Source organism: Panicum virgatum, chromosome 4N, assembly GCF_016808335.1.
Source record: "Panicum virgatum strain AP13 chromosome 4N, P.virgatum_v5, whole genome shotgun sequence".
In the NCBI taxonomy this organism is placed as follows: domain Eukaryota; kingdom Viridiplantae; phylum Streptophyta; class Magnoliopsida; order Poales; family Poaceae; genus Panicum; species Panicum virgatum.
In genome coordinates, this window is record NC_053148.1 from 49328383 (window position 1) to 49355191 (window position 26809).

At 47.0% G+C, this 26809-nt stretch overlaps 4 protein-coding genes and 1 long non-coding RNA gene across 12 annotated transcripts; 2 read left to right on the forward strand and 3 right to left on the reverse strand.

The window, feature by feature from the left end:
- Positions 1 to 319: 319 nt before the first annotated feature.
- Positions 320 to 7737, forward strand: LOC120669503 (protein CHROMATIN REMODELING 24-like). Its single transcript, XM_039949242.1, has 8 exons — positions 320 to 418; positions 499 to 533; positions 1285 to 1564; positions 1755 to 1928; positions 2005 to 2214; positions 2300 to 2446; positions 2532 to 2654; positions 7717 to 7737. The coding sequence occupies exons 1-8, from the start codon at positions 404 to 406 to the stop codon at positions 7735 to 7737; spliced, it is 1005 nt and encodes a 334-aa protein (XP_039805176.1). The 5' UTR covers positions 320 to 403.
- A 7031-nt stretch (positions 7738 to 14768) lies between these two features.
- LOC120668800 (putative F-box protein At2g02030) lies at positions 14769 to 17963 on the reverse strand. 7 transcript variants are annotated; one of them, XM_039948595.1, is made up of 6 exons: positions 17751 to 17963; positions 17447 to 17599; positions 16514 to 17316; positions 16063 to 16417; positions 15364 to 15418; positions 14769 to 15272 (listed from the first exon to the last, which is right to left on the reverse strand). In XM_039948595.1, the coding sequence occupies exons 1-5, from the start codon at positions 17844 to 17846 to the stop codon at positions 15368 to 15370; spliced, it is 1458 nt and encodes a 485-aa protein (XP_039804529.1). In that variant the 5' UTR covers positions 17847 to 17963; the 3' UTR covers positions 14769 to 15272; positions 15364 to 15367. The 7 variants fall into 7 exon arrangements, with proteins under 7 accessions (XP_039804529.1, XP_039804527.1, XP_039804525.1 ...); XM_039948593.1 differs by having other exon boundaries at positions 16063 to 17316; positions 17447 to 17560; positions 17751 to 17962; XM_039948591.1 differs by having other exon boundaries at positions 16063 to 17316; positions 17447 to 17572; positions 17751 to 17962.
- Positions 17964 to 18352: 389 nt separating this feature from the next.
- Positions 18353 to 21785, reverse strand: LOC120668802. The gene is made up of 5 exons (XM_039948600.1): positions 21461 to 21785; positions 20417 to 20595; positions 19849 to 19906; positions 18939 to 18993; positions 18353 to 18848 (listed from the first exon to the last, which is right to left on the reverse strand). The coding sequence occupies exons 1-5, from the start codon at positions 21633 to 21635 to the stop codon at positions 18728 to 18730; spliced, it is 588 nt and encodes a 195-aa protein (XP_039804534.1). The 5' UTR covers positions 21636 to 21785; the 3' UTR covers positions 18353 to 18727.
- LOC120668803 lies at positions 21703 to 22332 on the forward strand. Its single transcript, XR_005672573.1, has 2 exons — positions 21703 to 21848; positions 21930 to 22332. It is a non-coding gene; the product is annotated as an uncharacterized LOC120668803 (long non-coding RNA).
- Positions 22094 to 26539, reverse strand: LOC120668801 (UPF0183 protein At3g51130-like). Of its 2 annotated transcripts, none has more exons than XM_039948598.1 (16): positions 26115 to 26530; positions 25852 to 25934; positions 25698 to 25772; positions 25264 to 25331; positions 24990 to 25095; positions 24829 to 24889; positions 24566 to 24735; positions 24067 to 24129; positions 23931 to 23978; positions 23538 to 23651; positions 23340 to 23439; positions 23183 to 23256; positions 22753 to 22857; positions 22589 to 22637; positions 22401 to 22494; positions 22094 to 22318 (listed from the first exon to the last, which is right to left on the reverse strand). In XM_039948598.1, exons 1-14 carry the CDS (start codon positions 26287 to 26289, stop codon positions 22590 to 22592), a joined length of 1290 nt encoding a protein of 429 aa, XP_039804532.1. In that variant the 5' UTR covers positions 26290 to 26530; the 3' UTR covers positions 22094 to 22318; positions 22401 to 22494; position 22589. The 2 variants fall into 2 exon arrangements, with proteins under 2 accessions (XP_039804532.1, XP_039804533.1); XM_039948599.1 differs by having other exon boundaries at positions 22137 to 22318; positions 22401 to 22515; positions 26115 to 26539.
- Positions 26540 to 26809: the final 270 nt, after the last annotated feature.

Below are 26809 nucleotides of genomic sequence, written 5' to 3' on the forward strand. Positions count from 1 at the left end.
AAAGAGGAACTTAAGGAAAGAGAGCTTTGTGTCTTTTTCCGTAATGACCACTTCAACACTATGTTGAAGGTATGGTAATTCTTCTGTTATCTGATTACTTCAATTGGAGCTGTTTCTATTTATTTTATATATTTATTCTGCAGTACAATGGGAGTCTATGTCTTCTAGCATCTGATCAAGGTTATCTAAGCCAACCTGATTTGGTATGGCTAAAGTTAGAAGAGTTATGTTTAACTCTTTTTTTCATTGTTTCATTCTCGTTTGAAATGAAAATCCTTGCTGATTTTTTTGTTCTCAACTGGAAATATATTAGGTGAACGGTGACTCAGGGTTTCTTACCAGCAATTTCACACAATTCAAGGCTGAAACTTCAAGAAACAACTTATGGAATGAGCAGCAGGATATGATGAGTACTGCTGTATGTATAACATCAATAAACTGCTGTAGTTTTTATTAGGTACAGTAGTGTTAACCAGTTCAACTTATTTCTGTCCACAGGATTATATCGCTCAATTTGACAACAGTTCTGGGAAGTATGTTCTTCCTACCTGTCTTTTCTTACAATATTTCAAGTTTTGATCTCTGCAGGCGTGTGACTACTTGTTTGAATTTCTACTATGCAGCAAGTGTCCATCAGTTGGACTATTATTATGCCAATTGAAGCCGCAGTTCTTATTTTCGATCTATTGTTCATCTGTGTCTGTTTTTTTATACCTGTTTTTTGTTTCAACTCTAGATTTTGGCATGTTATGCATCCTGCTGCAAACTAAGTGCCATGAATTTTTGCCAGCCATTTCCCTGCCTAGTTGATGAGCTAGCTGGCGATCTCTGGATTTGTATTGGACTATTAGACTATTATTAGTTGAACATAATACTACTAGCGTCTCGTATGGTCTATAAAGATTATGGGCTTGTTCATTGAGTTGTATAATCTTGTGATGTGCTTTGGACATGTTCATTGTGTATCTCTTAGAGTTTGGTTGACTACTTTTATCATGATGTTTTGACCTGATGATAATTATTACGATAATTGAAATTCCAATATAGCAACTTTTTGTGATTTAGGGAGGCCCAGTCCATTATTTGACAAGTTCTGCATTGCGTTAGTTTGATTAACACAGGAAGCAAATTGCACAATGCACAGTGGAACTAGTTAAATACTAAAATAAATATGATGATTACACCAGCTATTCTATGTTTATGCTACTGTTTTAGTTGTATTTTTACATGAATTACCTAAGTTTTAAAGCTGGTGCATTTATATTTTTTCTCCAATGGTGGCAGACAGCTGGAGTTTAAACGGCATCCCTTCTCAGATAAAGCTCCACTGACACCAGAACAAAGCCTGCATGTAGATGGATATAAAGCAAATGCATCATTAGACTTACATACATTGTACCCTTTTGGGGGAAAAGAAGCCAGACTCTTCTCATTACCTGTACAGCTGTATCAGGATTTGCAGCCTCACCAGAAGCAAGGTCTGGAGTGGCTGTGGCCATTACACTGCAGTGATATGCCAGGTGGGATTGTTGCTGATGATATGGGTCTGGGAAAGACCCTACAGGTAATCATATTAGTTCATATTGATTTACATCGCTGTTATATTGATACTTAAGGTACCTGTGTCATGGATATTTTTTATTGTACCTGTTCTCTTAAGTTAAAGAATTAGAAATAGCAGTTGACCACTTTTACTTAATAGCTTGTCATGTATGATGCTAACATTATTTCTGTTCGTTCTGGTTTTCCTTCAGACTACAACATTCTTATCTGGGCTGTTATACTCTGGCATCATAGAAAGGGTTATGATTATAGCACCATTAAGTGTATTGGATGCGTGGATATATGAGCTCACACGGTCAGGATTGTCACAGAGGATACAACAGTATAACACTTCTGGTGAAACGGGTCTTAGGATTGTTGAAGAGGTTATATTTCAGTTTAATTCAAGATGGTTGTTATGCCCTTTTCTGTTAGCGACTTGATTATCTTACCTTTTTGCAGGAGGGAGGAATTTTACTTTTGTCTTACACAATGTATTCTAACAATCATGAAAAGATGATTGGACTTCACGACAAAAAGTGGGATTACATTGTGCTGGATGAAGCCCATAAAATTAAAAATCTTGATGCTGCTATCACAACAGCAGTGAAGAAATTGAAGTGCAACATGAAACTTTTGTTGACAGGAACTCCACTAACAAGAAGTCTGATGGTATTGCATGCCCTCCCTTATCTACATGTCCTCCCTCTTCCCCATTCTGCTCTGTTAATATTTTCTCACTGGTTGTTTGCTATAGGATATTTTTTCTCTCATGGAATTTATTGAAGTGAATATTCTGGGTGATAAGAAGAAATTCTCTAAGAAATACAAGTGTCCTGTCCAGTTGGGACTCTATTCTAATTCTAATGCATATGACAAGGACAGGTGCCTGCAGGCACTTGCGGTAAGTTTTCTTCTAATTGTTATTGCACGCCACTGTCCTCTTCATTTCATACCATCTAATCAAATTGTGGTCTGTCCTTGTACAGCGTTGCCGTGAAAAGATCTCCCCTTACATGCTGAGAAGGACTAAATCAATCCTAGTAGAAAGTGGGGCCCTTCCCTGCAAGAAAGATGATGTTGTCTTATGGTTGAAGTTGACCAAGTTACAGGTGATCTCTTTACTGATAACTGCATGTATCATGTTAAGGTTGCCTTTTTGCTATCTCGTCCATGTAAATGATATAAGCAGCAACAATAACAACATAGCTTTTTTCCCAAGAAAGTTGGGGTAGGCTAGAGATGAAACCCGAAAGAAAATAGTTCAAAGTTCAGGCACATTGATAGCTAGTCTCCAAGCGCTCCTATCCAAACCTATCTCTTTAGAGATATTCCAATCCTTAAGGTCTCTCTTAATCGACTCATCCCACGTCAGTTTAGGTCTACCTCTACCCTCTTTACATTATCGACCTGCTCAAGAACCCCAATACGCACCAGCGCCTCAGGAGGCCTTCGTTGGACATGTCCAAACCAACTCAGCCGATGCTGGATAAGTTTCTCCTCAATTGGTGCCACCCCGACCCTATCCCGAATAACTTCGTTTCGGACTCTATCCCTCCTTGTGTGCCCGCAAAACCACCGCAACATCCGCATCTCTGCTACACTCAGTTGCTGGACATGTCGCCTTTTTGTAGGCCAACATTCAGCACCGTATAACATCGCCGGACGAATTGTTGTCCTATAGAATTTGCCTTTTAGCTTTTGTGGCACCCTCTTGTCACAAAGGATGCCAGAAGCTTACCGCCATTTCAACCAGCCAGCTGAAATTCTATGCCTAACATCTTCATCAATGTCGCCATCCTTTTGTAGCACCGATCCTAAATACCGAAAAGTATCCTTCTGGACCACCACTTGCCCATCTAGACTAACGTCTCCCCCCTCATGCCTAGTCGCGCTGAAATCGCACATCATGTACTCGGTCTTGGTCCTACTAAGTCTGAACCCTTTCGACTCTAACGTGCGTCTCCACAGCTCTAACTTTCTATTAACCCCTGCCCTACTCTCGTCAACTAGCACCACATCATCAGCAAAGAGCATACACCAAGGGATCTCACCTTGTATATCCCTTGTGACCTCATCCATCACTAAAGCAAATAAATAAGGGCTCAATGCTGACCCCTGGTGTAGGCCTATGTTAATAAGAAAATCAGTGGTGTTGCCATCACATGTCCGGACAAACGTCATCGCATCCTTGTACATATCCTTAATGAGGGTAATGTACTTAGTTGGGACTTTGTGCTTCTCCAAAGCCCACCACATGACATTTCTCGGTACTTTATCATATGCCTTCTCAAGGTCAATGAAGACCATGTGCAAGTCCTTCTGCTGCTCCCTATATCTCTCCATCAATTGTCGTATTAAGAAAATCGCCTCCATAGTTGACCTTCCAGGCATGAACCCAAATTGGTTTTGGGTCACACTTGTCACTCTTCTTAGGCGATGCTCGATAACCCTCTCCCAAAGCTTCATCGTATGGCTCATCAGCTTAATCCCACGGTAGTTAGTACAACTTTGAACATCGCCCTTGTTTTTGAAGATAGGTACTAATATACTTCTCCTCCATTCTTCCGGCATCTTGTTCGACCGAAAAATGAGATTAAAAAGCTTAGTTAACCATACTATTGCTCTATCTCCTAGGCATCTCCACACCTCAATGGGAATACCATCAGGACCCATCGCTTTACCTCCCTTCATCCTCTTCAAAGCCTCCCCGATCTCTACCTCCTGAATTCTCCTCACAAAACGTCTGTTGGTATCGTCAAAAGAGTCATCTAACTCAAGGGTAGGGCTCTCGCTCCCCCCATTAAACAACTTGTCGAAGTACTCTCTCCATCTATCCATGATCTCCTCATCTTTCACTAGCAGTCGATCTGTCCCATCCTTAATGCATTTGATTTGGTTGATGTCCCTTGTCTTCCGCTCGCGGATCCTAGCCATCCTATAAATGTCCTTCTCCCCTTCTTTCGGGCCTAGCCACTGATACAGGTCATCATACGCCTTACCCTTTGCTACACTCACATCTCGCTTTGCAACCCTCTTCGCTAATTTATAGCCCTCGATGTTGGCTGCACTCTTGTCAAGGTGGAGGTGCTTGAAACACTCCTTCTTCTCCTTAATAGCCCTTTGCACCTCGTCGTTCCACCACCAGGTGTCTTTCCCCTCCTGTTTGCCTCCCCTACTCACGCCAAACACCTCTGAGGCCACCTTCCGAACACATGTTGCCATCTTTAGCCACATGTCATCTGCGTCTTCTCCTTCTTCCCAAGGCCCCTCACCTAGCATCCTTTCCTTAAACGCTTGTGCCGCTTCCCCTCTAAGCTTCCACCACTTTGTTCTCGCAATCTTGGCACGTTTGTCCCGGTGGACACGTACCCGAAGACGAAAGTCCGCCACCACAAGCTTGTGTTGAGGGACAACACACTCCCCAAGTATCACCTTACAATCTAAGCAATCACGTCTATCCTCCCTCCTAGCAAGGATAAAGTCGATCTGGCTCGAGTGTTGTCCACTACGAAACGTTACAAGATGGGATTCCCTCTTCTTAAACACGGTATTCGCTATCAACAAGTCGTAGGCTAACGCGAAGTTCAACACATCCTCCCCCTCTTGACTCCTGCTACCATACCCAAACCCCCCCGTGCACTCGCTCGAACCCTACATTAGTCGCACCCACATGGCCGTTGAGATCTCCTATGAAGAGTTTCTCGTTGGTAGGCACGGTACTAACCATGCTATCTAGATCTTCCTAGAACTGCATTTTGGTGCTCTCACTAAGGCCTACCGGAGGGGCATATGCACTTATCACATTCAAAACCGAATCTCCAACTACCAACCGGATTAGGATAATCCGGTCGCCTTGCCTTCTAACCTCTACGACTCCATCCTTAAGGCTCCTATCAATCAAGATGCCTACACCATTCCTACCCGGAGTTGCTCCCGTGTACCCAAGCTTGAAGCCAGTATCCTCAACTCCTTCGCCTTCTGGCCCTTCCATTTAGTCTCCTGAACGCATAGAATATTTACACGCCTCCTAATTGCTGCATCAACTAGCTCTCGCAACTTACCCGTTAGGGACCCTACGTTCCAGCTACCTATACGAATCCTAGTTGGCTCGGCTAGCTTCCTTACCCTTCGCACCCGTCGAGGGAAGTGCGAAGACCCTTGCTCATTTTTCATTACACCCGGGCATAGATGTAGCGCGCCATTCAGGTGACGACCCGACCCTTGCTCACTTATCATCGTACCCAGGTCACGATACGACGCGCCCTTGGGGGGATGGCGACCCGGCCCTTGCCCATTTATAACCACACCCGGGTTCCGATGTAGCGCGTTGCTAAGAGGGTTACGCCCCCAACGAGTTTCTTGTGGGTTTTAGAGTGGCTATTTTTTATGCTGGTTTGCCAAAACCTAACGCAACCCTCCTCCTTTACCCGGGCTTGGGACCGGCTATGCTGAGACGACTCAGGAGAGAGAGAGTCTTCCAATCAGCATAGGCGGAGTAAGCATGCTTGTTTTTAAAGTAAGTGTGTGTGCATGGCTGCATGCTTGTGTATTCAGTATGCATGCAACCACATCGTTTATTATCACTAATTTTGGTACTGTCACGCTTGCCGCGACCCTGATCTTTCTCATGGTCACCATAGTTTAGTTATGTAAAGTGAACTATTTTAGGGGGTGAGTGATGATAAAGGTAACGAGTATCTCTAATCGCCTGTCAAGGTCGAGCCTCCGTGACTTAATTTTGACAGCATCTTAGATTAGCAAGTGTCGTCCCAAGGACTGACGGCCCGGGGACGGCCCAGCGAGCCAAAAGCGGCCTGTGATCCGCATCCGCTTAAAGGTTCCGCCTCGCCCGACCCCTACGGAGGAGGTCCGCCTTGCCCGACCCCCACTCCAAAGTAATCCACGTAGTTATAAGACAACAGAGGAAATCCCGACAAAGGAGGGGAGCCCCTAGGGACTGGGCATCCGTGCCCTGGACCTTGCAATCTTGAGAGGCGAAGGGGAACGTGCAGCGGAGCGGGGGCGGTGGATGTTGCGCAGGTCGGCCGACCGGGGGGGGGTGGCGCCCACCGGTCCTCCACTGTTCCCCTCAGCCGGGATCATGGCCAAAGGCTGCACAAAGGTCGCCACGTCTTCCATTGATTCTTCAGTTGCAGTAGTTGGGGAGTTGACTGCCGGAAGAGTCGCTGGAGGGGTCATGGTTGGTGTGGTGGCTACGGTTTTGGATTCTCCCTTGCCGGCCATGGGTTGATGGTGATGGGATGCTGCTGGAAGCGATGGAGGTTTTGGGGAATATATGGAAACAAGGTAGGGTTTCTGAGGAGAAGAAGAAGGGTACGAGACTCCTTTTCTCGTCGCAAAACGCTGTCATTCCTCGCGGGGTTGGACTCTAGGTGGGTCAAGGAGGCCGTGCCCCGAAACTGGGCCTTACTGGGGCTGGCCCAGGTCGGCCGACCCATAGGTCAGTCGACCTAGGCTGGGCCCCAGCTTGCGCGGGTCAACTGGTAGGGCTGTGTGTTTGGGAGATAGGATGGGCCCTCCTGCCCTTTTGGCCTATATGGCTCTTTTTGAACATAAGTATGGGATCGACTAAGTCAATCACGTCTACCTCTTCATCGAATGCTTTATGATGGTCTAGGAAAAGCTTGAGTCATTGACCGTTTACCTTAAAGGCGTTACCATCGTCATCTTGTACCTTGATGGCTCCATGTGATGATGTGTTGATGATGCGATACGGTCCTTGCCATTTGCTTCGTAGTTTCCCATGACCAAATAACTTGACCCTAGAGTTAAAGAGTAATACCTTGTCTCCAGGATTGAAACTCTTAGGCTTCAATCGCTTATCATGCCATCTCTTGGTTCTCTCTTTGTAAATCGAGGCACTATGATAAGCTTTGTCTCTCCATTCTTCCAATTCCGAGATTTGACGCTTCCTGTATTCTCCGGCTATTTTAAGATCCATATTCCATTTCCGGATAGCCCAATGCGCTCTGTGCTCCAGCTCTACGGGTAAGTGGCAAGTTTTCCCATAAACAAGCTGGTAGGGTGACATTCCAATGGGTGTCTTGTATGCTGTACAGTATGCCCACAGTGCATCCGGTAATTTCAGCTTCCATCCCCTCCCCATTTCGTTCACGGTCTTTTGCATAATATTCTTAATATGCTTATTAGATGTTTCTGCTTGACCGCTAGTCTGAGGGTGATACGGAGTCGCGATGTTATGCCTTGCCCCTGGCTCCTTGAGAAAGTTTTGGAAGGCTGAGTCAATGAAGTGTGACGCTCCGTCACCGATTACCATCCGTGGTGTGCCAAACCTTGGAAAGATAATCTCCTGGAACATCTTACGGGCATGCTTTGCATCTGCGGCTCTGCATGGCATGGCTTCGACCCAATTGGAGACGTAATCTACGGGGACCAGAATATACTCGCATCCTTGGGATCTTACAAAAGGTCCCATGTAATTAATACCCCAGACATCAAAAAGTTCGACCTGAAGATTGTAGTTCAGGGGCATTGAATCACGAGCTGTGATCCCTCCATGCCTCTAGCAGTTTGGACATCTACGGATGAAGTTCTTTGTATCTTCATATATAGATGGCCAATAGAAACCACTCTGCCAGATTTTCGCTTGAGTGCGAAATACACCATAGTGACCTCCATATGGTGTTGCATGGCATTTCTCTATGATCTTTTGTCCTTCTGCCGTAGGTACACAACATCTGAGTAACCCATCTGCACAGACTCGGTACAGATATGGTGCATCCTATAGGTGATGTCTACTCTCCTGTACTAACTTTTTTTTTACTTTCCCCTGGGGGTATATACCCCGAGACCATGAAGTTTACGATATTCGCATACCAGGGGTGCGAAGCTGTTACTTTGAGAAGCACATCATCCCGTAGGAAGTCATTTATCGGCGGGTCTTGGGTATTTGTGCTGGTCATGCGCGATAAATGATCCGCCACTGAATTCTCTACTCCTTTCTTATCTTTAATTTCCAAATCAACCTCTTGGAGTAGAAGAATCCATCTGATCAACCTCGATTTAGCATCCTTTTTAGTGAAGAGGTACTTGAGTGCGACATGGTCTGTATAGACGATGACCTTGGTACCCACTAAATAGGATCTAAATTTGTCTGTCGTGGTGTGCGAGCCCACAGCCGGGTGGCAGAATGCACCCGCCTAATCCTAAGTGTAGGATGTGCTTGGGGGCAGTCAAGGAGTGCTCGATCTAGAGGCGTAAGAACACGGAAGCACACAGCAGGTTTAGAGTGGTTCGGGCCACCGGAGCGTAATACCCTACGTCCACTGTGTGTTGTAATGCTTGTGCTCTCAAGAGGTTGAGAACGGGATTGCTTAGAGTGAATCCGAGCTTGTGTTGTGTCTGGCTTCGTGTCTGTGTGAACTTGTGTTCTAGCGGGCGTGCTCTCCCTTTTATATGTCCAAGGGGAGCACGTACACTGAGCGGGGCCCCGACAGGTGGGCCCGGCGATGTATTATAAACTACATTTTGGCCTTCAATGCCTCAGATCCGGAGATCTTTTCGTCGGCTTTCGTGCGTAGCTTCTGACCAGGGATGGTCTTGAGCTGTCCTGTCGGAGTAGAGTCTAGCCTCTGCAGTCGCGCGTCGAAGTCATGATGAAGCGCCGAACTACTGACTCAGTCCACTGTAGCAGCATGCACTGTTGCTCCAGTCAGTAGCTGGTCATCATGACTCGTCCCCATACGCGCGGCGCTGAGTCTTTAATGCTTGCCTTGGTAACTGACTAGCCGCCTCGGTAACTGGCGATCCACAGTGTGGACTGACAAAAGCTGCCCCGTGCCCAGCGGCAGCAGAGCACGCCTCAACCACTCGCACTTAATGCGGGTGGGTGAGGGAGCTTCCAGCGGAAGGCTTGCGCCCGTGCCCGCGTCTGCATGACACGTGGCGGCTCCGGACCCCTCCCGAGCAGCTAGCTGAGTCGAGAGCTCACGGGGGTCCGGATAGGCACGTGGAGGTCCCGGACCCATCTGCGGGAGTCCGGATGGCACGTGGAGGTCCCAGACCCACCTGCGGGGGTCCGGGTCCGCGGCCACAGGTACTGAGCATTTCCACCTCTGGGACACGTGGTGACACCGGACCCGTCCCCGAGCGGGAAGCGGGTCCGGGACCGTTGGTCCGGTGAGATGGAGTCGGACCCCAGGGGTCCGGCTGTTCAGCTCCTTAGGGCATCATCTCTGGAGAAGATAGGCTTTTTTTTGAACGGTGGAGAAGACACGCTAGCAGCATAGCTAGCATACACGCCATGGTCGAGATCTAGCACCTACGGGACAGCCTTCAGGCGGTCGAGGTGGCTCGGGGTGCCGCCGAGGGGGAGGTGCGTGCGGCGAGGGACGCCGCGGCGGACGCGCAGGCTCGCGCCTTTGGTGAGTTTCGTTCTTGATCGCGTCTTTTTCCCCTGTTTTCCCCTGCATCTTATACATTTTACCTGTAGTGCTGGAGGAGGAGTTGTAGGCCGTCCGCTGTGAGGTGACGGACCTACAATGCCGCCTCGGCGAGGTGGAGGACCAGTGCGAGGCCCTGGAGGAGGGCGCGCTCGTCGTCTTCCGTGTGGTGGAGCTGCGGGCGCCCATGCATGTGGACCAGCTCCAAGCCCTTCCCGAGATCATCCGGTCGTCGGTGAGGCTGGGGATCCATCGTGGCCCCACTGCTGCACTGGCTGCCATCCGTCTGCGCACCGGGACGCACCTCGGGGGGATCGACCCCGGCTTCCCGGAGACTTCGAGTGCGTCGTCCCGTCGGCTGGCCACGCGGCTTCTGGCACCCCAGTTTATGGACCAGGGTCTTGCAGTGCGTCCCGCTGAGGAACGCACAGATGACGTCGGCGTCGACGACGCCCGGCAGCGAGTTGCACTGCTTGGAGAAGCGCCGGATGTAGTCGCACATGGACTCACTGAGCTCCTGCTTGCAGCTCTTGAGGTCCCAAGAGTTGCCAGGGCGCACGTACGTGCCTTGAAAGTTGCCGATGAAGACCTTGCGGAGGTCTGCCCAACAGCCGATGGAGTCGGCGGGCAAGAAGTCCAGCCAGGCGCGGACGTTTTCTCCCAGGCATATGGGAAGGTACTGGATGATGAAGTGTTCATCGGTTGCTCCTCCGGTAATCCTCCAGCCACACGCTGGGGTTTGTGTCCCCAGTGTACTTCACGATGTTTGCTGGCGGTCGGAACTGTTGGGGGAAGGGTGCCCCCCGGATGGCTCTGGAGAAGGCATTTGGCCCGGTGGGATCCGGACTTGGACTCCGGACGTGATCCACGTCGGAGTTGCAAGGACATCCTCCGCGGCGGAGTGGTGAATGTTCCTGGTTGGGGGCATATGCCCGAGCATCCTCTGCCCGAGCGGCCATGCGATCGACGTCGGCGTGGTGCCTTGCCAGCTGCCGGCCTCGGATCACGCTGCGCGTGTCGTAGTTAGGACCGACGCGGTCGTGGATTGGTGGCCTCGGTGGGAGAGGAGCGGACGCCGCCGCTGGGGCCGGCTGCCGCCCGTGTCCGGCTACCGTGGAGGCGGGGTGCATTGCTCTTGAGATGGCTCCCGCCCACCATGGCTTGCGCCACCGACTAGGCAGGAGGCAGCAGCCTGCCGGTGGTGCAATGAGGAGCTCTCCGCCTGCTGGACGGCGGCAAGTTCGACCAGATTCCTCAACTGGCGGTGAAGATCTCTTTGGACCGGATCTTGCGGCTCTGGAAGCGTCTGCAGCAGGATTGCGGCTGCTGCGATATTCTGACCTGCACGGAACTCCTGTGGGAGCTGCATGCGGGCGTCGTTGATGATGTCATGGTTGACCGCACGTGCGCGTCGACGCGCGAAACTGGTGGGGTTCACCCCTTTTGATCCGGAGGGGGCCCGTGGGAGCCGCTCCGCGGGCGGAGGCGCCTGCTCGCGTTGGCGAAGGTCGTCACCGTGGGCCAGCGCGTTGGCGAGCGCGTGCTCGCGGTGGTCCGCTGGGGTGTGCGTCTGCTCGGACAGCGCCACCTCTGGCGGCGGATCGACGTCGGCCATGGCGCACATGCACGGCAGCACGGATGTCACTTCCAAGCTGTTATCACCCGTGCTGGAGGAATCGCTCAGGGGATCTTCATAGCACAGGAGGTCGTGGACGGAGTCAGGGTAACTCTCTGTCATGCCCACGAACTGTGACGCAGGCTGGTATCCTGGGGTGGCCTTGCGCGCCTCCCGAGCGTAGACGCTCGCGGCGTTGCAGAGGCCGAACGGAAGTCGCTCTGAGAACGAGCGAGGCGGCGCAAGCGGAGGTCCGCCCGCTAGCTGCCGAGAGACATTGACCAGAGAGAAGAGGACCAAGTTGACGTCCTCAACGGTGGGGTTGGAGGCCACCATGAGCGAGATGCGGCGGAGCATCGCACGGGTTGGCTGCGATGGCCTGTGCTTCTTGACGCGCCAGCGAACTGATCGCCGACGCCTCAGGGAGCGAGGCTCGGGCGGAGGAGCTGGCTCCTCAGTGTCCGCCGGAGCGGCTTCTTCCTCGTGGAAGTGTAGTGCACCGAGCTGGTCGGTGATGAACTCCAGGCTTCCAAACTGGAAGGTCTGGGAAGGCGAGAACGGTGGAGGCACCCACAATCCATCGCGGGGGATCGCGGGGAACTCCAGCGAGCCAAAGTGGATCGCCTCGTCGTTGCCGGCCGCCGGAGCGGCGAATGGGGTGATCGAAACCATCCGATTGCCGAAGCAGTGAACTCACAAAGCGCACCCCACGGACGGCGCCAAAACTATTGCTGCGGGAAATGGGCGACTACAAAACTACTCGATTGCTTGATTGTTGTGCGCTTGATCGGATATGGTCTAGCACGCAAAGACTCAAGGATTTGGACTGGTTCGGGCCTGAAATGCCCTACGTCCAGTGTGGGGGGTGGTGTTCTTGCTCTATTGCTCTCGAGCCCGGGTGCTCAAAGTTCAGAGGGGAGCTTACAAGCTGGTCTAGTAGTGTCGAACCTGAGGGAGTCAAACCTTTTCCTACATGGGGGGCCTTCCCTTTTATAGTCCAAGGTGGGGGGCCCATTTACAGTTATCTAGCATTGTGCCTTTGCACCGTCGGGGCGCAAATTGATCTTGTCAGTTGTCGGGGCCCACTCAGTCGGTCGGGAATGGATGAGCTTGATCCTGGAAATCTTCTGGCTCAAGGAATGATCCTGGCGATCTCCTTGAGCGGTGTGTCCCCTTGGTGCTTGTCCCATCCTGGCTCAGTCGGGGCGGCGCGACCACCCGGTCGGTCGGTCGGGGGTCTCCTTCAGTCTTGTCCGCCGGAGCCTGGGTTTCTTACCTGCGGGGCTATCTTACGTAGCTCTGTCATCAAACGGCACGCCTGGTGAGGGGTGTCTTACCGAGGCCTGGCCGTGGGCGTCCGGTCACGGTCGCTGGCGTAATGGAGTGGTGCACAGAGGTGACCATCATTACGGCGAGGGGAGGCAGCGTCTGTGGACGCCCCCTCCCGTTGTGTCAAGGTACCCGTGCGAGCGGTGCTGTCCCCTTGTCAGGGAGGCATGCTGGCTTGGCCCTTAGCAGTTCATAAGGAGAACCGGCGCCTTGGCCTTGCACGGAGACTATCTTGGCTGGCACGCGGGGGTGCGGTGCCCTTGGAGCGCACGTCTCTGGCCACCAGCCTGGCCTTGACCCGGGGCGCTAGGTCGGGGGACCGCCACATGTCCAGGAGGTCGGGCTCCCAGACCCGTTCGCTTAGCAGCGAAGGCAGTTCCCTGCACGACCTGACGGGTCGTCCCGTCCTTGGCCCAATGAGTCTGCTGGGCCTTGTTTTATACAAGTGGGGCCCGTTAGGGACCCCTAGTTTATTCCCACGTAATATATATTTTTCTGTAATTAATTTATAGCTACAGTTTTTGTCATTCAATTATGGTGAAATTTTTATGGTGTGTTAATCATTATAGGATTGAGTTGTAGGAAAAATTTTATAATTATTGGATCATGTATTAGTGAGTTATAGATATTTAGGTTTATTTATAGATTTTTCTAGATTTATCTAGGTTTATATAAATAAATCTATAGCTAGGTCAAACATGATCCAATAATTATAAAATTTTACTATAGCTCAATCATATAATGATTAGCTCACCATAATTGGATTACGAGAAAACTGTAGTTATAAATTAATTATAGAAAAGTATATTTCTAAAGATACAACAAAAAAAATATACTAAAGTATACCATATTGTATGTTCATTGTATAGATCTACTCACGTGGAGTCCAATAAAATTAGATTTTTCGTTTTTATAACTTTCTTATGAATATGATTTACAATATTTTTTCAAGTCTGGAGATGAAAAATAGATTCGATCCAAAGTTGTGGGAAGTAAAAAGAACTTTTTCAAGTGAAAAAGTTCATTTTATCTCTCCAACTTCATATTCTCAAAGAAAAATCTCTCCGACTTCATACCCCTGAACAAAAAAAAGATATCTCTCCGACTTCAAACATTCCGAGCGATTCTGTGCACGTCGGTCCATTTTATCATCCTGATCTGATCAGGTTTACGGTAGTTTCTCTGCAGCTGCACCAGACGGAGTAGCAAGAATTCTGACTCATCTTGTATTTCTCGACTCGGAAATATGCCGATCTTCCAGACCTCATCGGTCATCTTCTTTTGAATGTGTTGCTGACTTGCTGCTATTGCTTCTTCTGATCACAGTTGCCGCCTCTTCATGGAGCTACTGTTAAATTTCTTACATAGCCGGAGGAGTCGCCACCGGCCTCCGACTCCCTGATTGATCGTGCCGACGACCTCGCCGGACGGGTAGCGTTTTCGAGCACCATCGACAGCAGCGGCACCTATGTGACTATGTCAGATACAATTGTCGTCGCCACCTCCATGCTTCTGCTTCCCATCGAGTTGCCATGGCACCCAGCTCGAGGTCGAAGAGAGCAGGTCGGCGACGGACCCTTACAAATTCGAAGGATGGATGGATTTGCAAGATATCTTGGATCATCATAAATAATCATGATCCAAATCAGGGGATATTTTGAAAATTAGTTTCATAAAATGCCTCAGTTCGGTATTTTGAAAATTAGTTTCATAAAATGCCTCAGTTCGGACCCTTACAAGTTCCAGAAGAATGACCAACTCTGCACACGGGAAAATTATGTACTGCTGCTTCTATTCTTTGAAGGAAAAAAAGGACCTCGAGCATCCTGTGTGTACATACACACTGCATCGGTACGTTAAGAAACAGCATTGAGGCTTCCGATGCCGCTCTCATGTTATTATCAGAAGACACAAAACGGGTTTTGTTTGTCTTATTACTTGACATCCTGTACACTACTGGAGGAACCCATGCACCCAGCGAAACAACAATCAATTGGGCGAGCAGTGGGGCCAAGTGGAGAACACAATATTATGCCCCTACAATCAGTGTCCAAGTGGTTGTTTTTTGTAACACTGAAATGAGTCAAATCTCGTCACCATTTTTCTAGAGCTTCTGAAACCAACAAAACTACAGAATGCTACTTCTATTCCGGGTGTCTGGAGGAGTGATTGATCTCATGCTCCCGCTGGTTCTAGTGTCTAAATCCCCTGCAAGATCTATAGAGAACAGGCATATGTTCTATTTGGGACGCTTCCGGTCCGGGTACATCATATCACCAATTGTGTCTTTGATCTAGGTCCCAACTTTATTCAGGTTCTTTGCCACACCATTGGCAACAAACCCGGCATTCCTCTGAAACCTGCAAGTTCAATAGACAAAGTGCGTCATGTTGAATTCTGATGCGAAATTAGAGAACTTGTAAGTTAGCAGGAACCAAAAGACCAACTCACTTAGTTAAGAAGTCTGTCTGCTGCATGCCTCACTTGTATCGATGTGGTTGAGGAGCTGCAGTGAAGTACAGATAAGTAAAATTTCCAAAACAGGAACTTGTGAAGTCTACAGGCACCTAGTAATAAAAAATTCAAAGAAAGAAGCATGTTTTGAACATTCAAAAAAGTAGAGCAGCAGCACTAGAAAGATATAGAGATAAGTTACCAAATAATCAGATTGTTCAGAATTTCAACACAAAAAAAATGTACATTGAGGATTAAAATCCTCTAATCCTACTTTCTAAAGAACATGAGCTTCCCACCAAAATCAGTAACAGGTACAGTGGCAAAACTAGTTCTGTAAAAAAGAAAATAGTATATCACGAATTAATCAAGCCGCAATTTCTATCTTTTGCATCGAGAAACATTTTTTATGTACTAGATTGATTGTTACGAAAAATGTCTGGTAATTTCTCTTCACAGGTTCAATAAAAGAATAGAGATGGTCAAGGAGGTAGTTTAGATTTTTTTTCTTCTTCAATTGATTTCTTAAAGTCTCATATCTACCATAAATGCATCAATCAAGAATAACCAGGATGCTATTGGGGCTACCTGTGCAATCTGCATAATCATTGATTTCTCCACTAAGAGCTTAATTCTCCTTTCCAACTAAAATTTGAGTGACTAAGTAGACAAACACTACAAGGTCTGTGAACTCACCTTAGGTGTAACTGGAACAAGGCTTTCCGTGTAAGAAATCAAGTCAAACCACAATACATTTTCCCATGCACGCCCCAAGGTGTCTTGAGAAGGAGCAAGGTACCTTATTTCATCCATATCGAATCTTTCACCTACTTCTATTTCGGAAGCTTCCAAATTGTAACCGAGGAGACAGTTACCTCCGCGCAAAAGGATCCTACCGCTGCCAAGTGGGACCAGTGGATAGAAATGCGATTGGACATTTATCAAATAACGTAAACTCCATTTTGGATGGTCTACACCTCTTGTTGTGAAGACCAATACCCGTTGCAGATGGCTGCAGAGGTAAGTACAGCATAGCTCCCCATCAAACTCACTAATAAAAAAATCGTCATGGTCAACTTCAGGGTATATGTTTGTGATCAATGGAGTGACACCAAATGTTTCGTCTGCAAGGCTGAAACGCACTAACCCGTGCGGGGGCCGCTGCAGATTGTTCTTATCAATAGAATAGAATAAACATCCCTTGTAGTGTGTGGCAGCCTGTGAACTCAAGATTGGGTAGGGTGGATCAACCAAAGTTTCCCTCCAAGAGCCGTGTTTGCCATTGATGGTGAAGACCTCCATCCCCATCGCAACGATCTCCACGGGATCAGAACAACGGGAGCGGTAGAAAGAGCGTGCGACCTTGTATTTGCCGGTGGAAGTATCAAGGCCCAAGCCGACGGGGAGACATCTGTGATGCCACATCATGTTGCGCTGGCTCTCTGGCAGTGCAATGGTGTCCTTTGTGGCTGGGTTGAAGACGTAGACCTTGGTGTCGGTGGGGAGCAGCATCAAGCCATCACAATGTGCCATATCGGACACTCTCCCAAACTCGCTGGTAGGGAAGTGTCTCCCGTACAGTAGTGTTGCAGTACTCCTCATCATGTTTTCTTGTAAACACCACTGGTAGAACTGGATGTTGGTGGAAAAAGCATCGGCATTACTTATTTCCAAAAGAAACTTGGGGTTGATGAGGAAATGTGATGGGTTGCGGTGCTGTTTCTGCTTGGAGCACTGGAGATGCGCGCGAACAAAAGAAGGATCCGAAATGATGGCAAGCCAGGCCTTGCTGACGGTTTTGAATCTCGCCAGGGATTCCACTGGCAGCCGGATCATGATCTCCCAGACAATCTCGTCCGGCAGCTCGAAAGTCTGCTGCTGCGGCAGCACCCTCTTCTTCTTCTTCCCCTTCCTCTGGTATACCTTCAAATTCCCCTTCCTCTGGTATACCTTCAAGTCCATGGCACCAAGAACAAACAACAATTAATAACAATCGCTTAATTTGAGTGTGGTAGTAATCTGTATATGCAATGCACGGCGTCGGCTATGCTGATTTATATATGCATGGTCGATGGTGTACCGAGATGAATTCGGACACGGCCTCTGTTAATGTGGGAATCGATAGGTGAATTCGAAGACTGTCTCTCTTTTTGTCTGGAAATTGTTTGGAATCCCTCCCGGACACGGCCTTCGCCTTAATAGGGAACTTGGTGAGGAAAGAAATGCATGAGATCTGAAAGCTCAAAGTGATTCAGATCCGTAAAATGCTTCTGAGAGAGAAATAAATAGGGAAACACAGAAGAAATATGGCAGATGCTATAGCGTATTGAGGCTCGGGCCAGTATATTCAAGAATTTACACGATGATTGCTCGGATCAACTTACATCAAACAGGTTGCCGCTCGCCACCTCCGTGCACCGTTTGACACCCTCTCCATCTGCCGCCGAGATGCAGTGGCCACGCCGCCGACGCTCAGACATCGCCGGGAATACCCGGCTGCGCAAGAGGAGCCGCCGCACGCCCGCACCAGTGTAGGGTATGATTCAGATGGCAAATCGCCGTGCTAGGGCACGAGGGCCAGACGGGGGAATACCTTTGTTGGGCCGCACTGGGCAGTAACTCAGGCCCATACCGGTAACTGGGCCATCGACAGCAGCAGCACCAGCTCGAGGTCGAAGAAAGCGGGGTAGGCGACGGACTCGTACTTTGGTTTGGAGGGTGCTAGGCTTATTTGCAAAACTCGAAAGATGAATTTGCAAAATATATTGGATCATGGTAAATAGTCGTGATCCAAATCAGGGGTATTTTGAAAATTGTTTTCTCATAAATTGCCCCAGTTCGGTATCTTCAGAACCCACGAGTTCCAGAAGAATGAACAGTTCCGCACATGGGAAAATTATGTACTGCTGCTTCTATTCTTTGAAGGCAGAAAGGACCCTCGAGCATCCTGTGTGTACATGCACACTGCATTGGTAAGTGAAGATACAGCATTGAGGCTTGAGATGCCGCTCTCATGTTATTATCAGAAGACACAAAACGGGTTTTGTTTGTCTTATTACATGACATCCTGTACACTACTGGAGGAACCCAGCCACCCAGCGAAACAACAATCAATTGGGCGAGCAGTGGAGCCAAGTGGAGAACACAATATTATGCCCCTACAATCAGTGTCCAAGTGGTTGTTTTTTTATAACACTAAAATGAGTCAAATCTCGTCACCATTTTTCTAGAGCTTCTGAAACCAACAAAACTACAGAAGGCTACTTGTATTCCAGGTGTCTGGAGGAGTGATTGATCTCATGCTCCCCCTGGTTCTAGTGTCTAAATCCCCTGCAAGATCTATAGAGAACAGGCCTATGTTCTATTTGGGACGCTTCCGGTCTGGGTACATCATATCACCCATTGTGTCTTTGATGTAGGTCCCAACTTTATTCAGGTTCTTTGCCACACCATTGGCAACAAGCCCAGCATTCCTCTGAAACCTGCAAGTTCAATAGACAAAGTGTGTCATGTTGAATTCTGATGCGAAATTAGAGAACTTGTAAATTAGCAGGAACCAAAGACCAACTCACTTAGTGAAGAAGTCGTCTCCTGCATGCCCTGGCTTGTATCGATGCGGTTGAGGAGCTGCAGTGAAGTACAGATGAGTAGAAGACTAGAAGTTCTAAAACAGGTACTTGTGAATTCTACAGGCACATACTAATAACAAAATCAAAGAAAAAAAAAAGCATGTTTTCAACATTAAAAATGGTAGAGCAGCAACACTGGAACACAAGTTCCCAAGTAATCAGATCATTTTCAGAGTTCCACCATTAAAACATGTAGAGTGAGGATTAATATCCTGTAATCCTTCCCACAAAAATCAGTAACAGGTACAGTGGAAAAATTCACAGTTCCATAAGAAAGAAAATAATATATCACGAATTAATCAAGCTACAATTTATGTTTTTTGTATCAGGAAACATTTTTAAGTACTAGATTGATTGTTATAAAAAAATATCTGATAATTTCTCTTCACAGGTTCAGTAAAAGAATATGGATGGTCAAGGAGGCAGTTTAGATTTTTTTTTTCAATTGAGTCCTTAAGGTCTCATATCTACCATATATGCATCAGTCAACAATAATCAGGATGCTATTGGGGCTACTGTGCAATCTACAGAATCACTCATTTCTCTATTAAGAGCTTAATTCTCCTTTCCGACTACAATTTGAGTGACAATTCTCTATTTCAGGTACATGATGAGACAGTAGATTGATCAATAACAAATCAACGTATTTGAACAAGCAAGGAGTCTGTTATATGGAAAGTATTAAATCCATGGTAGCAATATACTTTGTTCAAAATGGATCTTGAGCGTGTACACAAGCAGGCAAGTGCAAAACTTCTCAGTGACCATTCCAACTTCTCTAGCATATAGTCATCACTTTGCAATTATCTAGCACACGTACAAATCTTGGAAGGAAGAAAATGTTTTTTTTTACCTTCTTTCTTGTTGTAAGATGGGGATTTATTAACTGGGTCTCCTCTCCCTACCAATACCTGGAAAGGAGGAAATATATTCACTCTTAGCAAAAAAAATTATAAAAGATCATAAGATGCAATAACTACCTGAGCAGTTTGAACAGTTAATGCAGAAGAGGTTTGGAGAAAAATCAAGAACAGATTTCAAAACAGAATAACGAGCAATTATTTCTAACTGCAGTTGAGGGGGGGAAAGCATGCAAAATTATTGTAATAAAAATATATGCTATGAAGATAAACAAATTGGCATGAATAGCCACCCAACCATTCGAAAATTCTCCCTGTTTTAAAAAACGTTTTAAAACTACATTTAATCTTGATTAAACTCTAAACTTTGGCCTAGCGTTGCGTTTAATCACAGTGTCGTTTAATCACAAAAGACGTTTAATCTACGTTTAATCACAAAAAACTCTAAACCATAGGCTAGCGTTCACCTAGCGTCTAGCGTTTTTTAAAACCTTGAAAATTCTACATAACCAGTATCATATCTCTAATAAGATTCTGATTACTCTGGTTAGAATATATTACCTCAAATCCAACACAAACAGGTAGCTCACGTAGCTGTACATCTGCCTTCTTTTCATGTACCCCGACAGAAGTTTCCTTGTCATCTAGGTATATTGAATAGCCAACACATGTATATTTGAAATCTGAAATGTTGCGATCTCCTTGGGTACGTTCCGGTTTACCAATCATACGCTCAGAAACTAATGTGCAGTTAAGAACATCAATCATGAAACAGAGTCAATAAAACTGTTAAAAACTACAGAATCAGATAACAAAATAAATAGATCATGAAACAGAGTTGAAGACTTATTCTGCTCTGATTATTTGGTTACATGATAAATAATTTGTACATACCAGAGACAGATAAGAATTAGTTCACAGCAAGTCACAGGATAAGAGCCTTTGCACAGTATGATAGAACAGATCAAGTTTAGATTCTCTATAGCCTACACTTCTGTCCGCTAGGTGATTAATGCCAACCATTGTACAGGGAGTTTACAGATGATCCCCAAGCTTGTCAATCGTATTTCTTTCAACTCTGTGGAAGACATGCCCCTAATAGGCATAACCTAGTTAGTGCTTACTGCTTAGGTTGGACAGTCCAAGATCCTACAGTAAATGGCACCAATGTAATCCTTGGAGGAGAACTTTCAAGTGGGCCGCCCATATATGGTAAGCCATCTAACAGTTCAAATTTTCCATGAAAACTCCTTGCCCTGATATGGAGAACTTTCATAGTTTACACTTAAACCTGCGTTGATGAATTGGATATGTCAGGATTCTAATATCGCATGGACGACAAGTCCTGATATCAGACCTTTCCTAGCACAATTTGAGACCATAAAACTTGAACGTATCTGTCCTTCCCATTTCCCCTGTGAAAGGGAAGGAGAGCGGTTCGTAGCCGCGAAGTGATACCCAACAGGCCACTCGCAGGAGCGCAGCGTACGGAGCCCAGAAAAAGCTTCAGAGCATTGTATACTGCGGCAGGGTGGATCAGTAGAAACCCTAGCCCAGAGACGAAGAGAAGAGTAGAGGGCGGCTGGAGAGGCGCGCGCGAATAACCTTGGGGAAGGGCGCGGGTGATGCCGACGCAGACGGGCCCGCGCGCTCCCGACCGGAGCACCGACGAGTAGAAGAGGCAGCCCTTGCACGACCTCCCCTTCGCCGGCCCTCCTGCTCCCGCTGCCGCCTGCGCCGGCGGCGTTGGGGCGCCCGCCTCACCGCCGGCGCGCTCCATGGCCGCGGGCGCGCGGCGTTAAGGGGAGCCGCGGCGGAATGGGCGGATCGGCGCGAACTGGAACGAAATGGCTGCGCTGCGCTGGAGCGGAGGCGGCGGAGCGGAGAGGAGAGAAGCGGGACCTTTGCTGCCAACTCCGTTTGGGTTTACGCCGCGGCTCCTAACCGAATCGTCCCCATTTTCATTTTCGCCTACCGCGATTTCCAGAAACAGGTGGAATGCCTAAGCTTGCTTGCATTCATCTGAGGAACAGGGACTACAATTATAGACCTCTAACATAAGATTTCTATGCAGGCATAGATCACATTGCATGCGGATCAATTTTTATGCGTGTTTACAATTACAGGTCTCGTTAGAGTGTGCAAAACCTCATCTCTGAACACGTACTCAACTCTTGGTGGAAGTGCACACCGCAGGCAACGGTGCAGAGGCTGAAACCAAACATCAGAGACCAAGGATTTTCTTGCAAATCATATTCAGTATTCAAACGAGACGAATCACAACGTTCCAACACCTGACAACATTGCAGTGTGTATGTACATTTCCTTTTTTCCAATAAATAAAGATCATTTATGTACACAAGGTGAGGTTGCAGAGTAGAGTTAGTTCCTGTACAATGAGTGGCATCTTCTACAGGAGGAATAAATTACATGTCACGATGCTGGTCCACATTGACTGCGCGGCTGCATTGACGTTCCGTAGAGTTAGCTTCATGGTGATGTGAAAATGCTGCTGCAAATGAACAACTGATGAGTACATACAAACCTTATTTCTGAAGGTTCCATTTTGGTGAAGTGTAGGCCGGCCAGCCTTTCTAACCTATGCAGCCAGAATTCGGAGCAGCACCACGAGTAGCACACTGTTCAAATGGACAATTGTCCTATTTAATTTAAGTTTGTATTCCCTGAGGGCCATATACATATCATATTATGGGCAATTGATACAATACAGACCTCATGATTGGAAGAGAGTGACCGTTGCAATATATCCATTTTTCATTACCTGTTAGTCAAAGACCAAAACACAATGTCACATCTGAATATATACAATAGCTAGCAGTGTAGTTATATGCACAAGGGAGGATAACAGATTTTGAATTAAATTGATTAGTAGCCACCTCAAAAGCAATATTCTGATATCCATATACAAAAGTTGATCCAAACGGATTATTCATCAAGCCTTGAGTCTGGATCGCAGCTCGACCACAATCACCGAGGATCTCCTAATACAAAACAACCAATACAAGGGGTTGTTAAAGAGGTGAAAAGATACAACATACAAACGAGCATACGAGAAGATAGCGTTATCACTCCAAGAATATCTCAAAACGTTTGGCATACAGCATTTTGGAATGATGAGATATCTCGAAAAGTAATCTAGCTAGTAACAAGTTGCGAAACAGAGTGCTAAACGTGTCAAGGAAATGATAGTTAATGGTAACTTCAAAAACAAATCACCTGGCAGGCATCATTAGCAATCAAAACCTGACATTAAAGACTTCTAGTGGTGCCTTGACTGTGCAAATTAAGTCATCTTAAACACCATACCTTGACTTGTTCCCATTTTGTACGAGGTGTGATGCAATTCTTGGAGACATTACCAGGCTGATATGTCCCTTCAACTGGGGAAAAAATTAAATGTTATTAGATAGTATTGGTTTCTCAAAAGCAAACTAATTCTATTAGTAGTTGTTGTACATCGGACCTTCAGCATCATAGATAACAAAGTTGCATTTCTTATAGGAATTGAAATCTGAATGGCCAGGGAAGTTTGTATGCAAAACAAACTTCTTTATCCTATGTGTCTGCAAGGACGCAAAAATCTATTAGCATGCTCTCTTGTCACAAAAAAGACCCTTTTTTAAGTGTGTACCCAATCGTAAAGCAAGGAAATTCTCCATACCTGTCCATCAAATAAGATATCAATTCCGCGGGAGAAATAGTTGTAGAAGTAATCACCGCAGAGTGTTGTCCTTGGGCGGGGGTCTGATGCAGAGTGTATTACCATTTGGTCAACCTGAAGAGGGAGAGCAAATTTAGTAGCATTCCAGATGAAAAATGCACCAACGATTCTAGGGGGAATGGCATTCCTTTATATTAATCTTTACAAAACGAAACTTTAATCATAAACCACAGAAATACTGCAGGGCACCCTCAGTAGCTCTGTATAGGCTAAAACAGCTAAATAGTGCAAACCAATTCAACTTAGCTTATGTCATATGTTAAGTGATATTAGCAACTGAAATAATAACATATTACATGGAACCTCTATTCTGATGCCTCAATTAAAACTGACCTGCTTTTGATGGATACCACATGGACGACCCAAGTCAGTCCAGACATCCTGCAAAAGAAAACCATGTACATGAATAAATCAGGGCCACTGTTAAAAGTTATATTTTACTTCAGCAAATAGAAATGTGATGTTAGACCTGTGGTGATGCACCAAAAGGAATATGTTGGCCCCCTATTGTGAACCAAAGCTCTTCGCCAAGCTGAAAATAATACAAATTTTACACATAGATGAAATATTTTATCCAGTGGTAAGGCTTCGTAAGATGAAAGAGCGTACAAAAAAAACCCACTTACAGAGATTGTATGATTGTGCCTCAAGCAAGAAAGCAAAAGATGTATTTGATTTAACAAAAAAAAGGAATCCAAAACAATAGCATGATTGAAAGGCAATCTCATGACAAGTTTTCCCTTCATTTATTTTATTCATTATGTCCATAAATTTCCTCAGAGAAGAAGGTGCCCCAGTGGATGAGTGGGTGGGGACAAGGCTTGCCAGTTGAGGTCAAACAGGATTAGTCTGAATTACAAGATTATGAAACATCTGAAGTGCTGGATTATGGAACATCAAATATATCTTCCAACTTCAACAAAATCAAAAGCTGAAAAGACTGTCCAAAAATCAAGCACACAGCATACCTTTGCGTGCACTTCCTCCATATACAGGCTGCCTGCAGGCAATGCAGGTACAGCTGCTTTGTCCATCAATGAACCAACGCCAACCTTGCTATCGGTTGAGCTATCAAATATAGAAACGCGGCATGTGACAGGGGTTGTTCCATCTGGGAACTCGAGGGGCAAATCTGCCACTGCAATAGAATTAGGGAGGTGAGGTAAGATGTTAAGAAAATATGGGCACTAATAGAACATTAACAATTGAATGAGGCTGTTGAGTAGAATACCTTCCCCATTTGCGAACAGATTTGTGTATTGGCTGGGGATAGGGAATGCAAAGGATAAACCCTACAAAAGCTTATGAGTAAGGCAAACTCACCAACAGACGGAGAGAAAGAGAAAAAGATGAAAAGAGAAAAAAAAGCCAGAGCAATTTATCATGACGTACTGGGTAGAATAGAGTATAAATTCCCCTCTCTTTGTCATATATACCGGGGAAGGTTGGTCCAAAGAGTGCATAAACAGCAGCAAAAGTGGCTAATGTTGATGGACCACTGAAGAGAAAAAGAAGAGAATGATCAGTAACACCACACAACCCTTTGTAGTTGTGCTGAATGGTTGATGTAAATGAGTAACAGTGTAGTAAATTATCGCTCAGGATTGATTCAAAAGTACTTTCAAACAGACTAAACCACGAAAAACAGTGATCACGAGATCCTCACCCAATTAAAGATGTCGCATATCGCAATTGCAATCTTTTGACATCATAAATCTCTATCAGACGGAGCCTCTGCAAGGAAAATAAGAATCGCAGGACTTTAGTAACTGCTGAAGCCTGAAGGATAATTAAATGAAGCAGGTGCCATCTCCATACAGCACTCATTCTCAAAGGTTCTTTTTTTTTCCTTGTATAAAAACATAGAATTACCACAATGATCCACATTACACTTTTCTAGTTCTATAGAGCAAAACAACAACAAAGCCTTTAAGTCCCAAGCAATTTGGAGTGGGCTAATATACATACTCCAATTTGTTTTTGCAAAAGTGGTCCCCTATAGTATTTATAAATCTTCATGAACAACTCATTTCATCATGCATCAGCACCTGTAGTTTCATCAAATACACCTAAAAGTGTAACAAATTAACCTGAACATACCTGCGACCAAGGATCAAAACGTAGGTGGAATCCATGGTCCGGAAAGCTAATGACAAAGTCCAACTTGAGAGGTTCCTGAACCAACAACACTGATCAGCAAAGAAAATTTTGGTAGCCCTAGCATCCAACAACTTGTGCAGCGCAACTCACGAACCTCGTCAAAGTACTTAACGTGGACAACATCGTAGATATTGGGCTGGTGCTCTATCTGCGCAAATGCGTCGGAGATCGGCATCCCTGCACCGATTGCGAGCTCTCACGTCAGAATTGGCCCAAAGTCTGAATATTTCAGCTAACGCGTTGCTTAAAATACAAGACTTTTTCCCCTCCTGTGCCAACCGAGAGGAAAGCAAGCAAGGAAGCAACCGCCGATCCCGACGGAGCGGCGGCGGGTGGATAGGGTTCGGGGGTGCTCACCGAGGGTGAAAGGGCCGACGAAGAGGCCGGGGCGGAGGTCGAGGGTGATGGCCCCCATGGCCGTGCCCTCGCACCGCCTCCGCACCGGCACCGTCGCCTGGGACGGCATCCCAACCGCCGCCGCCGCCGCCGCGCCGCCGCCGCCCACCATCGCCGGGGACCTCTGCGCCTGCATCCCGGGGCCCACCTCGCGCTCCCCCTTCTTCCTCCCCCGATGGTTTATTCCTCGCGTGCTGCTGGGCTCGATTCGACGGGATTCGCGTGTGGGATTGCGTCTACTCCTCCATCTCCCCCGTCGCGGACTCGCGGTGCGGTTTAGCTTAACGAGAAACTAACCCCGGGGTTGGCTGCGCATGACACGTGGGCCCGGTATCGCCAGTGACTGTGGACTAGAAGCGGGGCCGGGATGTCGGCGAGGGGATCGCCGCGTTCGTCTGCGCCGCCCCGGCCTTTGTGGCCGGGTTGCGTGCGGAGGAGGAGCGTCGCGCGGCAAGGTAGGTGGACGGCGGGGCACGTTGCGGGTTTTCAGCGGAGGAGGATGCTGTTTGCTGCCAGGTGCCAGCGGTGAGTTGCGTAGTACTACTGGTTAATTTGGAGTAGGTTGTTGCTTAACTTGCTTCCCGTTTGGAGACGATACGAAGTTACGAACAATTGGAGTTGGATTTGCCAGTTGCAAGAAGGGTTCGGCTCCATGT

Coding starts and splice junctions, on each gene's coding strand:
- LOC120669503 (XM_039949242.1), top strand. Junction 1,565..1,754: donor GTCTGGGAAAGACCCTACAG/GTAATCATATTA, acceptor GTTTTCCTTCAG/ACTACAACATTCTTATCTGG. Junction 1,929..2,004: donor GTCTTAGGATTGTTGAAGAG/GTTATATTTCAG, acceptor ACCTTTTTGCAG/GAGGGAGGAATTTTACTTTT.
- LOC120668800 (XM_039948590.1), bottom strand. CDS start 17,846: ATGTCTGAGCGTCGGCGGCGTGGCCACTGCATCTCGGCGGCAGATGGA. Junction 17,600..17,750: donor CGAGCGGCAACCTGTTTGAT/GTAAGTTGATCC, acceptor TTGAGCTTTCAG/ATCTCATGCATTTCTTTCCT. Junction 15,419..16,062: donor TTGTTCCAGTTACACCTAAG/GTGAGTTCACAG, acceptor ACTTCACTGCAG/CTCCTCAACCACATCGATAC.
- LOC120668802 (XM_039948600.1), bottom strand. CDS start 21,635: ATGGAGCGCGCCGGCGGTGAGGCGGGCGCCCCAACGCCGCCGGCGCAG. Junction 20,596..21,460: donor CACCCGCGCCCTTCCCCAAG/GTTATTCGCGCG, acceptor ACTGCACATTAG/TTTCTGAGCGTATGATTGGT. Junction 19,907..20,416: donor CTGTTTGTGTTGGATTTGAG/GTAATATATTCT, acceptor CCTCCTTTCCAG/GTATTGGTAGGGAGAGGAGA.
- LOC120668801 (XM_039948598.1), bottom strand. CDS start 26,289: ATGCAGGCGCAGAGGTCCCCGGCGATGGTGGGCGGCGGCGGCGCGGCG. Junction 25,773..25,851: donor ACGTTAAGTACTTTGACGAG/GTTCGTGAGTTG, acceptor TTGTTGGTTCAG/GAACCTCTCAAGTTGGACTT. Junction 25,332..25,697: donor GTTTTGATCCTTGGTCGCAG/GTATGTTCAGGT, acceptor TTTTCCTTGCAG/AGGCTCCGTCTGATAGAGAT.